This window comes from Anopheles stephensi, chromosome 3, assembly GCF_013141755.1.
Source record: "Anopheles stephensi strain Indian chromosome 3, UCI_ANSTEP_V1.0, whole genome shotgun sequence".
NCBI classification, from domain to species: Eukaryota; Metazoa; Arthropoda; class Insecta; order Diptera; family Culicidae; genus Anopheles; species Anopheles stephensi.
In genome coordinates this window covers 5,270,351-5,286,540 of record NC_050203.1, presented here as the reverse complement: position 1 = coordinate 5,286,540, position 16,190 = coordinate 5,270,351, and the positions used below count along the sequence as shown (strand labels likewise).

The 16,190-nt window shown below is 47.6% G+C and overlaps 2 protein-coding genes across 11 annotated transcripts in view; one reads left to right on the top strand and one right to left on the bottom strand.

Annotated features, from left to right (window-relative positions):
- LOC118510273 (high affinity cAMP-specific and IBMX-insensitive 3',5'-cyclic phosphodiesterase 8) overlaps window positions 1–16,190 on the bottom strand; it is a 124,806-nt gene that overhangs the window by 30,724 nt on the left and 77,892 nt on the right. For 6 of the 10 annotated variants that reach the window (XM_036051876.1, XM_036051879.1, XM_036051877.1 and 3 more), the window contains one exon: window positions 13,409–13,444. The exons of the other annotated variants lie outside the window; for them this stretch is intronic. In XM_036051876.1, coding sequence (XP_035907769.1) covers window positions 13,409–13,444 — 36 coding nt within the window. The remainder of the gene's footprint in view (window positions 1–13,408; window positions 13,445–16,190) is intronic. 10 annotated transcript variants of the gene reach the window in all.
- LOC118510272 (mucin-2-like) lies at window positions 584–15,308 on the top strand. The gene is made up of 3 exons (XM_036051874.1): window positions 584–1,088; window positions 9,502–13,216; window positions 13,610–15,308. Exons 1-3 carry the CDS (start codon window positions 1,080–1,082, stop codon window positions 13,786–13,788), a joined length of 3,903 nt encoding a protein of 1,300 aa, XP_035907767.1. The 5' UTR covers window positions 584–1,079; the 3' UTR covers window positions 13,789–15,308.

The window sequence follows — 16,190 nt, the reverse complement described above, 5'->3', positions numbered from 1 at the left end:
AAGTTTATTATTCCGAGGTTTTTCAGGAAAGCTTGCGGTGTTGCGGTTACGGAGTTTAATTGATGTTTGTCAATTGTGCACCGCTAATTTTACAGTTGCGTTTGATTGAAGTGAAACAAAGTGATTGTGAAGAATATTTCCAAAGTGAACCGAAGTCTTAATATTAATTTATTTTAAAATTAACTAAAACAAATATTAAAACATCGTGTGTGATTTTTGTTCCCCCTCAATTTACAGCAGACTTTCGTTTCATTCCGCGCGCAATGCAGAAAGAAAGCATCCTTTCCGTCCCATGGAAAGGCGCAGTGAGTGTCGTGACGTTCAATAAGAGCGCAAAACCCGCCGAAGGCTCGCCGCTGAACAGCACAATAAAAAGCGTTGTACAATAAAACGAAAAAATAACAAAGTCTACGAAATAAAATAAAACAACCGCCTCACGGTAATGGCAATGGTGATTGTACAAAACGGTGACCAAACAACAGTGAAAGCTTATGCCAGAATCGTAATAAAGCTCGGGTTCCCGGTAAGCAGTGAGTGCAAAGTAAAGAAGTGGCAAGTGCGCAGTAGTGTTCGCTTTTGCTGTTTTGGTATTTTAAATTATGTTCAATCCTCAACACCAGTTGTACTGTAAATCCTGGCAAGAAGGAAGTCGCAAAGTCCGGGTTTTGTGAAGGTGAAGTTTCGCAACGGAGCGATTTTAATCTACAGCGCCGGTTTGAGGGCGTTCAAGCAAACTAAACGACCGGTGACACGGGTCTGGTCCTGCCGTACGATAGTGATACTGGCGTAGTCCTCAATGTGTGTGAGAGAAAAAAATCCGATTATAAAAGTGTAGTGAACGAAAAATAGCAGAAAAAAAACGGAAGAAAGCCAAGCAAACAGCAGCATCGTTCTTGAAGTCGTAATCAGCTCAGAAGCGGTACGGTGGGCGAAAGATCCCCGATGTAACTCGGCCCCGGCTTTGATGTGTTGTTTGATAGTGAGGAACGAATCGTGGAAAACGGAAACCGGGCAGGATATTATCCTTGGATTTAGGTGACGCTGAATAGGAGACGCCGAGGATCGGGAAGAACCTCACCATGGCAACGGTAAGTGATTATCGTGAGAAAGATTGCGGAACCCTTTGTCCTTGTTCTTGAGCTGTTTGGCTTTTGTTTGTTTCGAGAATAGTCAGGAAAATAGTCGTTTTGGGAAGTTTAATTCTATTAACAAACAGCCAGAGTATGCTTTTAAGAATTGACAAAGACACTAATTGCACTTCTAACAACATTTTCCCTTAAACGAGCTCTCAGACCCTCCGCAAGAGCTCTAACACATAGACGAAGCTCAAGAAACTCGCTTCATCAAAGGGATACCAAAAACAAAAAAAAAAACACTCCGTAGATGTCAACGGGTATTCGGGATGAAAAAAGGAACGACAAAAGGGACAAACACGTGTGTGTCCAAGTTCGGGTACTGCAACTGAAGTGCAACTCGGAGAGAAATTCCTTTCCTGCTGGCGGGACATGCGATCTTTTACCGGTTTTGTTTTTTGCTGTGAGCTCTGGAAGCCCTGGAGCTTTAAAGTGAAGTTCAAACAAATCTCAACACACACACACACACATGCCCTCACGCTGCCCTCAAAAAGCCCAAGCCGTGTCAACTTTGACAACAAGTTCGGAATTAAAATGTTTGCCCTTTTGCGTATTGACGCTTTCCCGACCTTTGTTGCCGGGACTTCCGTTTAACCCCCCGGAGCAAAGTCTCTCCGATTGAGTGTGTTTGTGTGTGTGCGAATGAATGTTTATGATTGAAATCGGTTCGAACATTTACAACTCCAGCACCAGCCAACTCGAGTGACCGAGTTGCGTTTCCTTTGGAGTTGGCGTTGGCTCACCTGTTTTGGTGGTCGTGGTCGCTACATTTCAAAGGCACGGCACGGCGCTTTTGTTTGTTGAGGTTTTATGTTTCGCGGAAAAATATAATGAAATATCGGGTTTTCCGGTCCTACGCACCACATTTGCTCGTGTGGTAGGGTTGTCCCCCGGGGGTGCGTTTGTTTACTGGCGCTTTTCCGGAAACCGTAAGGCCATAAGGTATTATGACAGGAAGGAACAACGAGCTGTTTTTTGGCAAATAAACCGAACCAAAGCGGGTTGGTGGGTTTATCATTTAAACGAGACTCTCGCACACATGCGCACACACAACAAAATTAGTGACACACTGATTGATGGAAGGGTGAATTTGACTGAGCCCTCAAACAACGATAGGCAGAACCGGGATAATGTTAATGACATTAGCATTCTGTTGGAAAATGCACTCCCAGAAGCATCCTGGCATATGATATTTCATAATGCACAATACGGGCTCTACATAATTATGATGCAACTCCACTATCGCTCGCCTCCCAAAAATTCCATCTATTCATCGTTACAGCATTATTTACACACGTGCAAATCACAAACCCAGATAGCAAACACAATCCTGACCCTTAAAATTTATCGCATCGCAAATATGCAATTGTACCTCCCCGATGATGCATAATTTTCGCGTTCGCGTAATAATAATTACAGGTGACCGTTTTTTCTGCTTTTATTTGGAGCGCGTCCCAAAAAGGTTTGGAGTACGAATTATGAAATTCATAAATAATTTATATGGCAGGGACCAGCCCGCAATGATTGATGCCACCGTTCGAAGTCGGCAAGCAAAATCGGCACATTCGCGTAATTCCTATATGATTTGCGGCACCAGACCGAGCGCTTGCATCACACCCACGCGCCTCGGTAGGCGGTAATTGTGGCTAATCTTAACTCTCGCCTCTGCAAACACAATAATGCCTCAGATTTTCTCAGTGCTCGAACGCAGAAATCAATTAAACCGCGCTCCACACGACCAGCACGACCCCGAATCAAACAAGGCGCGTACGCAATTCAACCCCATTTGTGAGGACCAATCATCCGTCACGGACGACGCCAGTGCCAAGATATGCTGCTCGGCCCCGGCGCAGATCCAGCGCTAATGGTATTATCGCATCGGTGAGCAGTTTTGCATGCGCATTTCAGTCGCAGCAGGCTGTGAGTGGCTAGAAACAAACACAATTACGGTGTGCGATGTACTACTTCCTGGATGGGTTGGGAAAATGCCGTGGGGAGGCCCGGGTCGTGTAAGAGTACGAAAATCTGGAGCTTTCTTTGTTTTGGAGTTCTGTTGTGCAACAACAATGCTGCAATTCTGGTACTGTTTACAGCAATATTTAGCTCAGATTATTTTCCTGGATGCGCTGCTGGAGGTTGTGCAGCGTTCATTAAATGAACCAACTTCAACCCTTTAATAGGGTTGAAGTTGTTGACGGGGTTCGAGGGTGTAAAACTCTCCCTCGCTCGCTGGTAGTAACAGCTGCACTTTTCCTTTCCGTTTGTTTCCACCATCGTCTATGCGCGATCACGATCGATCGATCGATTGCATAAATCAACAATTTGCCCAACACTCACACACACACACCGCACGCGAGAGCCGTACGGAACATTGCACGGAAACACACAGCGAGAGGGTGGTCTTTTTTTGCATAAATTGTGGCCACCCTGCTCGTTTGCCGTAAGATGCCAGCGAGAAAACTCAGCCAACTCGCATCTGGCGCGCGTCATCGTTTCTTGGTTCCTGTTTTCGCTGCATTCAAGGGTCTTCCCGGGGCGCACGTTTCCTTCTTTTTGGCCCAGTTTTCCCAGCCCAGTCACCCTGTTGCAAAGCGTTTAGTGTTGGACAAACAGTTTTCCTTACCAGGGGACAGGGCCAGACCGACGACGACGGCGACGATTGCATTCATTACGCAAACAAATCATTTGCATTTATTGGCCCAAGTGCCGGAGAGTCGCGGAGACGCGTCATAGCCCTTCGATGGGTCGAAAGGTGGCGTTATCGACGGTGACACAACCGTTGTGTATGGCTTTTCCTTTGGGGAATAAGGTCATGAATAAGGAGCAAGGAGAGGGTGAAGAATATAGGTGACTTTTATGGAGGTGACGCTCGGAATACCTTCGTACGCGGATTGAGGCACTCACGATGGTCGCGTTAAAGGTTGAGATAATTGACTTTTTGACGAACGCCCTTTACGGACGTAGTTGGGAAGAAATGAACTCCTTTTACTGTGTGGCAATGAGTAGGATATCATGAATTTTGAGTGTTTGGGGAGTTTAAGTAAATCAGTCATCGACCTGGTTAGTGATTACTTCATTAAGTTAAGTTCACCTAGGAATATGATAAGCTCTAAATTCGCTTCTAAATTCGCTGATCACGAAGCAATTTTCCTGAGACACACTGATAGGTTCAGAATCCTTTTTTAATACTTCATTTGAGTTCTTCAGATTTTTTAAAGAAGACTTTTTGCTCGATTCGCCCATTCATTGGATGAAAGTAAAATAATAAGTCTGATTCCAGTGTTCGTTAGGTTCACCATCAACTCTGCTAAACCTTAATGACTAATTCTTTAAATGGAATAATTTTCACACAGCTCGATTTGGCTATGGCTGATTGTCTTCCAAGCAATTTTTATTAGTAATTTAATTACATAAATTAACAAATAATGGTCATTGAATTAATCTACCCAAAAATCAGACTTCAATTCGATTGTGATACAATTTCGGTGGAAAACTGAGAAGCTTTTCCCACTGGCGAACCAGAAAATGCTTTTCCACCCCTCGTTGTTTCCAATCTCTTTCAAGCGAAAATTAGTTAATCTTTGTGCAAAAAGTTCCTCCATTAATCAACCTGTAATAAAATCGCATCGCGACAACCGGGAGAGCCATCCCAGTCCGCTGCTGAATAGAGCCATTTTGCCCGCTCAAGCGAGTGCGAGCGTGTGAAAAATACTACTTCCTACCCTAAACACACCAATGAGCGAAAGTCAACTGGCCAGTCAAGTGGAGGCCCTAGACTTGGGCAGGGAAATAAGAGAAGCACAGCAACCGATCGTCCAGCAACATTAAATGAGGAGAAAATCGTTAGAAACAGTCGCACAGAGCCCAACCCAAACGACGAAACACACTGATGTCGCGCGTAAAACCGTTACCGTTCTTTTTTTTTTCGCGAGCCAACTGAAAGGGGGAGGAGAGAGGGTGATACCACCCACCAACCCTACTCAACCCAAACAGCCGTTGCAATCACAAGCGGCGTGCAAACACGCGATGATAAATGGTGCTGGGTGTCAAACGATTATATGCGTTCGAGTCCGTCATAAAGTCGGCTGGTCGGTGGGACTGCCTGCGCTGGCCTGGACACTGGACACTGTTTCTTAGTGCCAATGCACACCCTTTAATGCGAAAACCGAGCGGCGTGAGGTGTTGATGGAGTGATAAATGCGGGTCTGCGCTAATCAGTTAATCAATTACTAACTAGCGCACCACTCGGCACTAGGCTGGCGGGTCCCGGCCGACACGAGTTCCACCCGAGTTCCTGACAGGAGAAAAATGGCTAGCTCGCGCCGTGTCATAGCATAAGATTTATGCAAAAATGATAGCATTTAAGTGAAACAATGTTGGGCTCGAAATGTGTGTGTGCTGGAGGAGAAATTTCACTCGCTTCAGCAAGTGAGCTGAGTTTGATTGATTGTGTGACATTTAATCAACTATAATCAGGATAAGCGTATAAATCTTGATCGAAGTGAATTTAAAGGTTTGCTCATTTTGAGGCCATTTCACTTTCGTAATGCAAAATAAATGGATACCAAATTGATGCTAAGCACAGGAATTATCTCTTAGACGAGTGCTCATTAAATTGACTGTAATGATGATTATAAGCACTAGGGGTTGGATGTTTTGGTTTCACAAGAATTTCGAAGTAACCGAAGCCTAACCTGGGTATGATTGATCTGAGAAAAGATGAGATCTTGGAATTAACTGCTCTGGGCTATGCTGGAATATGGATTTTTGAGGAGTGTCCTCATAGAGTTCTTGTTCCCTTTTGTCAGCCAAAGACTTCTTGGAAATCGATTAAACATTGCCTCATAATATAATGCAAAAATGCATAATTATAATAAATTCGCAAGTATTTCCTTCAAGCTTGACAACCCAGCGATGATTTCATGCAGGAATTTCGTCCTTCTCCGGAACACACCTCCACAATCTGTACGGCCAAAAACTGTCATTTTCATCGAAAATCTCATCAACAACCGACAGGAGAGATAAAACAAAACACCACCGTCACTCCACCGAAGACCAGGCCGAAGGCGGGGTCATGAGCTTTTTTATTTCGCAAAAATCGTTTTTCAAAAACGGCATTCATTCAAGTCCCGGCCCGGAAACGAACGGCTTTGGGATTTGAAATTCCAATTTTTGCCATCAAAACATCCAGCATCCCGCAACCGCCCCAGCCCGGGGGACACAGTTTTCTAGGGCTTCCCGCAGAAAGTGAAATCACGAGCACGAGAACCGCCGGTGGTCGCCAGTCCTCATCATTCCCTCAGCGTTCACTTATGTTTTATTCATTTGCGATCGATTTCTGGACGTCTGGCGGTTGTCAGGACCGCAAAAAACACACACACACACGCTCACGTCCAACTGTGAGTTCACATTTTGTGATGCTGTTTTCGCATGCCGGGTTGGGCAGGCTGTTGATACTGTGTCGCTACATCTCATCATGATGATCTTGACTACCGTAAAGCATCCCGGGGCCACCACCAAATACGGGTGGTGGTGCTCTATGTGGTGTGGAATTTGGTACGACGGGGCAGTGCTGTGTATGATGATAAACTTTTCCGGTTTCCCGGATTGGCAAAGCAAAACAAAACAGACACAAAAGATCACCAGCTCGAAGCATAGCGGCAGCGAGGTTTGGGAGACTCTTCTGCCAAATTCCTTCCGGAATAGCCGGAAAGTTTGGGTAGGAAGGACTTCAGACATAGTTTGAATTAATCTCTGTCCAAAGTGCATAAACGAGGACACACGCAGACGCGCACAGAAACAAAACGAGAAATGAAAATAATTTTTCATAAACTGGCACTTTCACTTGGCTCGCTGTGTCCTGAGCAACTGTCCCTGGACTGGTAGTGAGCGTGCTGGCGGTGATTCGCTTCGGAGGTTTGGCTTTTGGCAAAACAAAAACGTGGTTGCGAACCCGAACCGTGATGGTGTCCATTTGGCAAAGGAATTTATTTTATTTATCTGCATTAATCTTTCACGATCGTGCGCGTCTCGATTCCTGTGTTTTGATAATGAGGGACTCCCCGAACTCTCAAAAGTGTCGTCGAAAACGGGCGGGAAGATGGGACGGCGTGAAATTAGCGATATTTCGCTTTCGCACAAACGAAACCTGTTCAAACATAATTAAAAGTGCTTTTTTATCATCAACCAACAAAAAAAAAGCAACAAAGTGTGCCATTTTCATTAGCGCTAATTTAGAGTAGCGGAAGAAAGTTTGTCCTTTATCAAAACGAAACTGAGGCATCTAATGGGAATTATGCTTACATTTCACAACGTTTCCGGCAATCGACCCGGAACGTCCGAATGGCGAGCCGGCTTTTTGTAAGACTTGTATCTACCAGTTACTGTGTCGTGTGTCTTTAAATCAGACAGAACATCCCAACAAACAATTCCACGAATTTCGTGAGGAAAACCTTCATCCGGCTTAGGTCTAATCTTTGATGTCTCCAAGATAGAAGAGTCCCGAAAGCGCAAAAGTCAACACACAAACAAAAACGCACGCAAAGCTCAGTCTATTCATCGACCTTTAGCGGTGGTTTGAGGGCCGAAAAATTCCCATCTCCTAGTCACACGCTCACCAGACAGCCTCCAACTTCTTCCGAACGTCGCCGTTAACATCGCTTCTTCACCCTGAAGTACCGGAACGAACTAAACGATGAATGGCGCTGATATCGCGGAGTTGTAACAGCTGGACTCGACCGGCAGGCCGGCATGCGTTGTACTATCGCGCAATATTTTCCACCCCTTTTCCAGCTTCCATTATACCCCCACCGTCTTCACTACCGGTTTAGTGGTCAATGTCGTGATCTTCTGCTCATCCGCAACCGGGCTCAGGGAGAAAGCAAAAAAAAAAAGCATTACAAAAATCCCCCAAATCACCCATTGGACAGGGAGCGTGCGCGAAAAACAAGCGTGCCTTTCAACTTTTACAATGCGACGGGATTGTTTCCCCTCCCAACTCCACCAGGAGGAGGAAGACAGCACCACGCGGGAAAACAATGGTCAAGAAGCGGATTTAAAGAGAAAAATGACCACCAGCGCAAGCGAAAGTTATTACGCGCGGGAACTTTTGGGGACGCATCTCGCGCCAACCTTTACGCAACCCCGGGAGCTGGTTGTTTTCCGACCGTTTGGTTGTGTCTTTTGGTAATACCAGCAGGGTAGTGCATGGCGCTTTGTTTTCTCCCCCCAAGACAGTCCAACAACCTGTTCGGTGATCGTGGTGGACTCCGCTTGTTAGCGCGATGGGTTCGCGGAAGGTGTGTAAAAGCCTCCGAAGCAATTGCGATCGTCGACCGGACGTTGCCTCATCACGCGGTAAATCGCGCGAGGTGCGTAATTTTTTTTTCGGGGGTAAATGGACGCATCGTCTTCACCCTCATCTTTCATCATCCGACCGGGCCGAGAGGTCCGGTGAAAGATCGCTTTTGTAATGGCGAACGGTGGGTGGGTGATGGGATTTCACTTTCCGGCGGGTTGCACGAACTGAGCAACTCCATTATCAAAAGCATTACTTTTAAACCATTTTTTCTGGATGCGTTTTTCCACGCCTTTAAAATAATGCTGATTGGAAAAATCGAGCGATCACAATCGCTTGTTGACGTTTAATGCGATTAGGGAGAATCTGATGTTGATGATGGGGTTGCTTTTTTTCGGAACTAATTCGTTTTTAATCTCCCTACCGTCGGGCAAACGGTTGACTTCGCGAATTGTCTCTCATTTACGATCGATGTAAAACTAAACTCCCTCGGTGGTGAAGAGGCGGTTCCCCGTCGAGAGAAAGATTTGACGGTGTGGATAATTTCGATAATTGAAATAGAAAGTATTGCTATTCCCGGGTCCATGCCGTCTTCGGAAGTTAACCTCCGCAGGGAAGGTTGATGATGAGCCAATTAGATGGGGCTTCTATTTTTTTCTCTCTCTCTACGCCATCGGCGATCTTCTCCAACTGTGTGTGTGTAATTAGCTTTATAATACACCCTAAGGGTGTGACCACCACGATCTCGTGATTATGATGCTTGAATCGTAGCCATTGTTCCTCACCGATGGAGACCGCTCAAGACACAGCACAGGAAACGCGCGGCAAAGCGGGAAGCTCTGTCCGCGGTTGATTTGATTGTAAACTGCAAATGTTAACCTCTCGCCGCGAGTTGATTGATTTCGCTTGTTACGCTTTATTAGAGAAAATTTCCCGCTTCAGAGAATGTAAACAAACACTGTCGCTTTTTTATTGCAAGCAGTTAGCGGACTAATAAAAAAAAACGAAGCATCCAAGACCGCGATCGTACCGTGTACAGTAATTATACATCTCTTCTTCCTCTACTTGCAGAACATGTCGACGGTTTGCTTCGTAGTCATAGCAACAGTCAGTTTACTCTCATCAGTAACGTACTGTGAGCCAAACTATCAACCCCAGCAACAACCGGGCGGAAATGATTTTAGTGGCGCCGGTGGAGGCGTCAACACCGGAAATGCACTTTACAGTGGCCAACAGCAACTACAACAGCAGCAGCAACAACAGCAACAGAGACCTTATCCACCTGCGGGAGCTCCACCTCGCTTTCGGCCAGCAGCCCCGGCCACTACACCAGCTCCTACCTTCTTCCAGCGTATCTCCAATTGGTTTTCCTTCCTGGGAGATGATAGCGACGAACGGCGGCCACCGATACAGCAACAGCAGCAGCCACAAATTCCTCAACTGCCACCACAACGCCACCTACCTCCACCACAGTACAACAACGCTCAGCCAACACCATCGGTGCAGACTCAGCAACAGCTCCAATTTCAACAGCTTCAGTATCAGCAGCAGCAGCCGGTGTATCAACCACCGCAGCAACCACAGCTTCAACAGCCGATTCAGCAACAGTTTCCTTACCCGTTTCAAATTCGCAACGGAAGCAGAGCTACGCAGCTAGCTGCTCCCCAACAACACCAGCAGCAGCAGCAGCAGCCAGTCGCCAGCGTCGGCTTCCAGCCCAGCGCTCCCGTAATACAGGAAAGTGGTTCGAGCTATCATGCGGCGGTAGCACCTGGGGTGCCTCAAAACCCATTCGTACCTTCCACGCTTCAGCAGCAGATCGTGCCGCAGGTGAACGTATTTCGTGATCCGGAGCCAACCACCGGCAAGACGCCCGTAGCGCATAATGGAGACGTTAATTACCATCCGTGCAACAATGTGCCCTGGGTACCGATAGCGGCACCACCCGAATATCCAACCGCTGGAGGTGCTGGCGTTGGTCCCCCGAAAGCTCCACCACCACCACCGCCACCAAGTGTACCGAATCGACCACCACCGATCAAGCTGCAAGCGGCTCACAAGGGACAGGTTCAATCGGTAAGCCCGTACTCCGGTGCTGCTTCCGGTTCAGCGAGTCCCCTAGAACCAGCGATTATAACAGCGGCTCCACAAGCGCAGCAGTTGATTCAACTGCAACTCCAACAGCAGCAACATCAGCTGCAAAATCTTCAACTTCAGCAGCTGCAGATTCAACAGCAGCAACTTCAGCAGCAGCTTCAACAGTTGAAAACCACCACCACGAGCTCGCCGGTTCCCGGTCCAGCGGTTGGAGCTCACTTTATTACGAAAACGCCCGACGTGTTGGTGACGGCTGGACCATCGTCAACCCTCCAGCCTATCACACTACGTCAGGTGTCGGCTTCTTACTTCACCAACAAGGAGTATGCGCCACCGGCCAAGTTACTGCCGATTCAGAACGAAGGTAAACCTCTCGCTCCGATTCCTCTGCCGAACCTGAGTGCTACTCCCATTCCACCGCTCTACACGGCCGGATCCTTTCATAACGATCCGTACAAGTTCTATCGGCCCTACCGACCGGTAGAGCCTATCCTAGAGCTTGGCCATGGCTATCCAACGTCGTCCAAATCCATGTCCAACAGCTATATCCGGTATCCCCACGAACCGACTAAGAACAAGAATGATTCCATCTTTGACGTAGAACAATTCGCATCTTCTGCTTCTTCGTCCATCTACACTACGGTGGCGTACTCGAACGGCGAAGATTCAAAGCCTGAGGCATCGGAGAAGCGTAACGTGGCTACTAGTAGCAATGGAAACAGCGGTGCTAGTCTTCCACACAAGGATGGCGTTAACGTGGACGATACTGAATACGACTCGGAAGAGGACGATCATGGCTCACCGATCATTCGTACTACGATCGAGGTTTCGAGTGTTGTGCCCCAGACACGCTACTACGGCTCATCGACCACACCCTTCCCTCCATCTTCGCCGAGACCGGAACGGTACAGTACTACCTTTCCGACGCCGGCCCCGTCCGATCTTGGCAACGGTGTGCAGATTATTTACTCGGCCAATCTGCAGACTAATCCTCCGGTCCATACGGTGAACAATCAGCTCGGCGATGAGGAAGAAACAAGCGAAGTAGCCGCTCAGCGAGTCGTCCAAACTACGCCCCGTCCTACAACGACCACTCTGGAGCCCGAGTCGACACCTCCTACCGATCTCTACTCGGAACCGTTCCACATAGGATCGAGCTTACCGATGGAGTTCCAGAAACAACCCACACCGGAACCTGCCAGCCAGATGACGGAGACTGCGTCGACGAGTGATGAAACGCCGGTTACGACGGTGACGCCCCTACCTTCCTCACTGACGGCAACGTTCGGTGGATACCAGAATCTAGTGTCCACCAAGAAGCCGAAACAGATTCAGATCATCATTCCCTACAACACGTACAAGAAACCGGAACCGTTTAAGCCGCTCCCGGCGCCCGATAATCTGGAAGATCTGGACTACAACGCACCCGCAGAATCGAGCATCGTTACTTCGAAACATTCGGGACACTCTGGACCAACACCACCCTCCGGTAACGCCATTCAGCAGTCAACGAAACCCAAGACACGTTTCATTGAGAATGATTCGGTCAAGTACTTCCAATCCACCACCCATCTGAAGGAGATTCTCCAGAAGGAAACGACGCAACCGTTTATGAAGCCACCAACGAAGACGCCTCCGGCCAAACCGGCCAAATCCGTCAAGAAGGTCCGTCCGGTAGAGATCTCCAAAGAGTCGAAGCCTTTTACCGTGCGGATACCGAAGATGACACCGCTGCCGCCGGTCGTAAGCTTGAGCAGCCTGACCAGCGTTCGCGGTGGCATGGAACGCCACACAACACCACTGCCCGACGGGTCACGAACTCCGGCCCCACCGGTAGCACTGTCCAAGTACGTGAAACCCGTCACACCGCACTACGTCAACGTGACCCGCGTGAAGATCTCTCCGACGACCTACGCGCAAAAGTCTCGTACGACCATCTCGCAGCTGCTGCGCACGACCAAAATCATCCCGAAAGGTCCGAAGCTGTTCGGTAACGATTTGCTCGTATCGGAGACGAGCCGCACGGTGAGACCTCCGCTATCGCCGGCATCTACAACGTACGTGCAGCACCGTCGCACAACGTTCCTGACGACATCGTCTACAACACCGCACACTACGACAACTACGACCACAACGACGGAACAACCACCGGTACGGGAAGAGGAACAGTTTGCCAGTCCCGGTGACAATACGGTAGGGCCGATCTATGAGCGCACCATCGATTGGGACATTGATCCGAACGAGCTGCAGCGAAAGATTGACACGTGGACGGAGCAAGAGTTCGGTGCGGACGATTTTGCGCGAAAGTCTAGCACACTGTCGCTGCACCGCGTCACCAAGGCTATTCCCTGGGAGTTCCTGACGTCGACGATGTTGCCCGCGCTACACGACAAACCGGGCAAGAGTAGCCGGTCCGGGTGGCAACACGTCAAAATTGCCATATCACCAATCACCAAGGAGAAGATCTACGTCGTCACACCGCAACCGTGGACGGCGGCATTGCTGAACAATCATCACCATCCACATCACAATCATCACCACGAGCATCGTCATCAGCAGCAAATTCTGGAGGAACGCAATGGACGGGTACTGACGCCGCGGTTCAGTGTGCGGCCAACGCCTCTTTACTACAAGGGAGGTGGCATCTACCAGACCGGCTCATCGACGGTGGATGTTTCGCCCGAATCTGGTAAGTGATCATCGACCGTGGGTGGGTGATCATTGGGAGGGAAATGTGAAATTGGAAAGTCAAGTGCACTACAGCTACGATCTACGGGCCTACTGCTACGGCCACAACACTAACTGTGGCACGTTCTGATGCTACAGAAACGGGAACTCTAACACATCGAGTTTAAGAAAAAATGTATGCAATGTGACTTACAGCATAATCTTGCCGATGAGTATTGGTGAAACTTACCTGCAAAGAGAGAAGAGAAAGAGAGAGAGAAAATGGTGGAAAACTCAATTAGATGGGTTTATATTGAAGCTGCATTTAGGCACACATTAAATGAGGTGTATATGAAGGGTTTTGACTCAAATTATTTAACTTAAAATCTTTTCCCGTATCTTTAATTTCCCCCAGTGAACGACCTACTGGAACAGAAGCCGAAACATCGATTCAGCAGTAGCAGCATCACCGCCGGCACTGGCGCAAAGGTGAAACACCTTCTCCAGCAGCGAAAGTACGTCCGGAAGAAACTGCCCTACGGTGGTCCGGGCACGGCCGGGCGGCCAGCCAGCTCGAGCCGGGAGGATGTGTAGCCCAGCTACATACACACGCCCAGAACTGCCCAACGACTTACAGTAACAAACAGAGCAGGAAGGAAGTGTAGCAGAAGAGAAAAACCCGTACCAAAGGCCGTTCCTAACCAGACTAATGAGAGAGGACAAAATCGAAGCCGGACACGTGAAATGAGCCGATATCTGTCGGTACGCAAATAGGGGCGCGTCACTGTACGACGCGGGAAATGGGTACAGAGGTGTGTGTGTGTGTGTGTGCCGAGCTCCAGATAAGGAAAGTGCTTGCACAAAACAAATAAAAACTAGGTAAATATAAATCACGGTGTGACAGTGCGAGGGTGAACCCATTTGTCACGGTTCGTTCTGGATCGCGGGCCACGGTTCGGAAATCGCTTTTATCGTGGCCCGTCGTGGCGAAAGCACACACCAGAGCACAAGGGGAAATAGAGACAGTGGGCAACGGGCTTTGGGTTTTTTAAGTGTCACCACCACCGTAGCCCAGACGGCGCACAGACGTTATTCGAGGTGTTTAATGAGTAGGGGGGTTGTTTTTGTTTTTGCGTACACATAAAAATACTTTTAGTCTGTGATCGATAGAGGTGTAATCGGTGGTAGGAAGAAAATATGCATATGCTCCAGCAAAACAGACACATATTTCGGGGGTTTCGGGGTTTGTATAATCGGAGCGAGAAGTTCCCGCAGGGCATTAAAACACTGCGGCCACGAGCGCATCTCGTTAGGCGCATCTCGCTCGCTGCGATCGGAGCTACTATGACTGAGCGGTGTTGTAAATGATGAAACAAAAACATTAGAAACTAGACAGAAGGGTGGTTAGGTTAGGGAAGAAGGAAGAAAAACACAGTGAAATGATGCGGGTTCAATGAGAGTGCGTCTGAATAAACGCTAATTAGAGACGCTGCACAGTGCTAACTAACTGCGAGCAAGAGGCGAGCTGGTAATAACGATCCATTATGATGAACCTTGGGAAAGAAAGTGAGAGGAATTAAGTGAAAAATGTTATGATGGCGAAGGCAAAAAAGGAAAACATTAAAAGTTCCATCGGTTTGGGATCAATTTTTAGCCTGCCTGAGAGGTCGAACGCTTTCCAGAGACAGTCAGTGCATGGGAGATCAGAGCGTTGAAGTTGTAGAAAATGGTGTATAGTTTTATGATAGCAAATCGAAACGTAACCTAACGAGTGCGGCCTAGTATGGCGAAGTTATTTAACGAACTAATTTAATTAATTGGGAGTAAGTGCGAACCTAGCGGAACCAGCGTGTACAGAGGTGTGATGGTGTGTATGGTAAATAAATTGTAATACGAGTCAAACAAAGTAAGAAAGACTGGATTGGGAATTTAATTTGAGGAGAAAACATACTGTAAGTCGAAAGAAAGAACTTCGTTTTTCTATTAACCACAGCATTTGCATTGGAGTTTACATAAAACCACACAGAAAAAAAAAGAACGCAACGCAACACGTGAGCAGACGCACGCAGGTGGAAAATAGTCAGACAAGAAAGTGAAAAGAGGCAAAAAAACACCCGAGCCCCATTCAATTCGTTGTGGGAAAATATGGGAAAATTTGCAACTGCAAACAATAAAGGAAAGCAAAAACACAAACCCACCCAGAACGAGACGGAGAATATCACAACTAACCATAACAGAAAAGAAGCAATAAAAAAGAAAGAAAGAAAGAGAGTAAGAAAGATAACCAAACGAGAGAGGAAAACTCTAATAAAGGAAAACAAAAGTATTAAATTAAAAGTGGAATGTGAACTGCTCTGTTGACTGGTGTGGTTTCTTTGTTTGTGTCCGCACACCCGCACGCTCGGTTATCATCTGTGAGGGGGATGAAAGGTGAAGGAAAGGTGGGGATGGTGGGTTGCAGTCGATCCTGGGCAGGGTGTGTGTGCGTGCTGCAGAAAGGAAATGAAATGAAATCGAAAGCGAATGGAAGAAATTCTCACGCATCATTTTGTGATCTCCTCCCTTTCGAGAGGAGGAGGGGGAGGCACTGGGGGTGAGAGGAGAGGAGGTGTGTGATGAGTTTTCCCTCCCATTGTGGTGGTGGCGCTTTTTTCCCGCCATGCCTTGATTTTTTAGTATTCCCTTACCGAACGAACTTTAACCTCTGCCCGACAGAGGGCGTACACGTGCCTGCTTGGATCAGTCTCAGTCGTGTGCGCGCGGGATGATGATGATCGCGTAGAGAGTGATGATGATTATGATAGTATAAATGGTTAGTGGAAATTGAAAGCGAAATGCATAACCGCGTAAAGCAAAAAAGGGTTCCCAAGTGTCTTTTATTTTTGGGGTATGCTGTTTTGCTCCGTTAAAGGAAAATGCTTCTGTTGTGGTTAGATATCGTTGTAATAATATTGCAGTTAAGAGCAGTGTTGGTCTACTATCTCATTAGAATATTT

Excerpts from the sequence above, each read along its gene's own strand:
- LOC118510272 (XM_036051874.1), top strand. Across the intron at positions 13,217-13,609 it reads GGATGTTTCGCCCGAATCTG|TGAACGACCTACTGGAACAG; the intron begins GTAAGTGATCAT and ends AATTTCCCCCAG.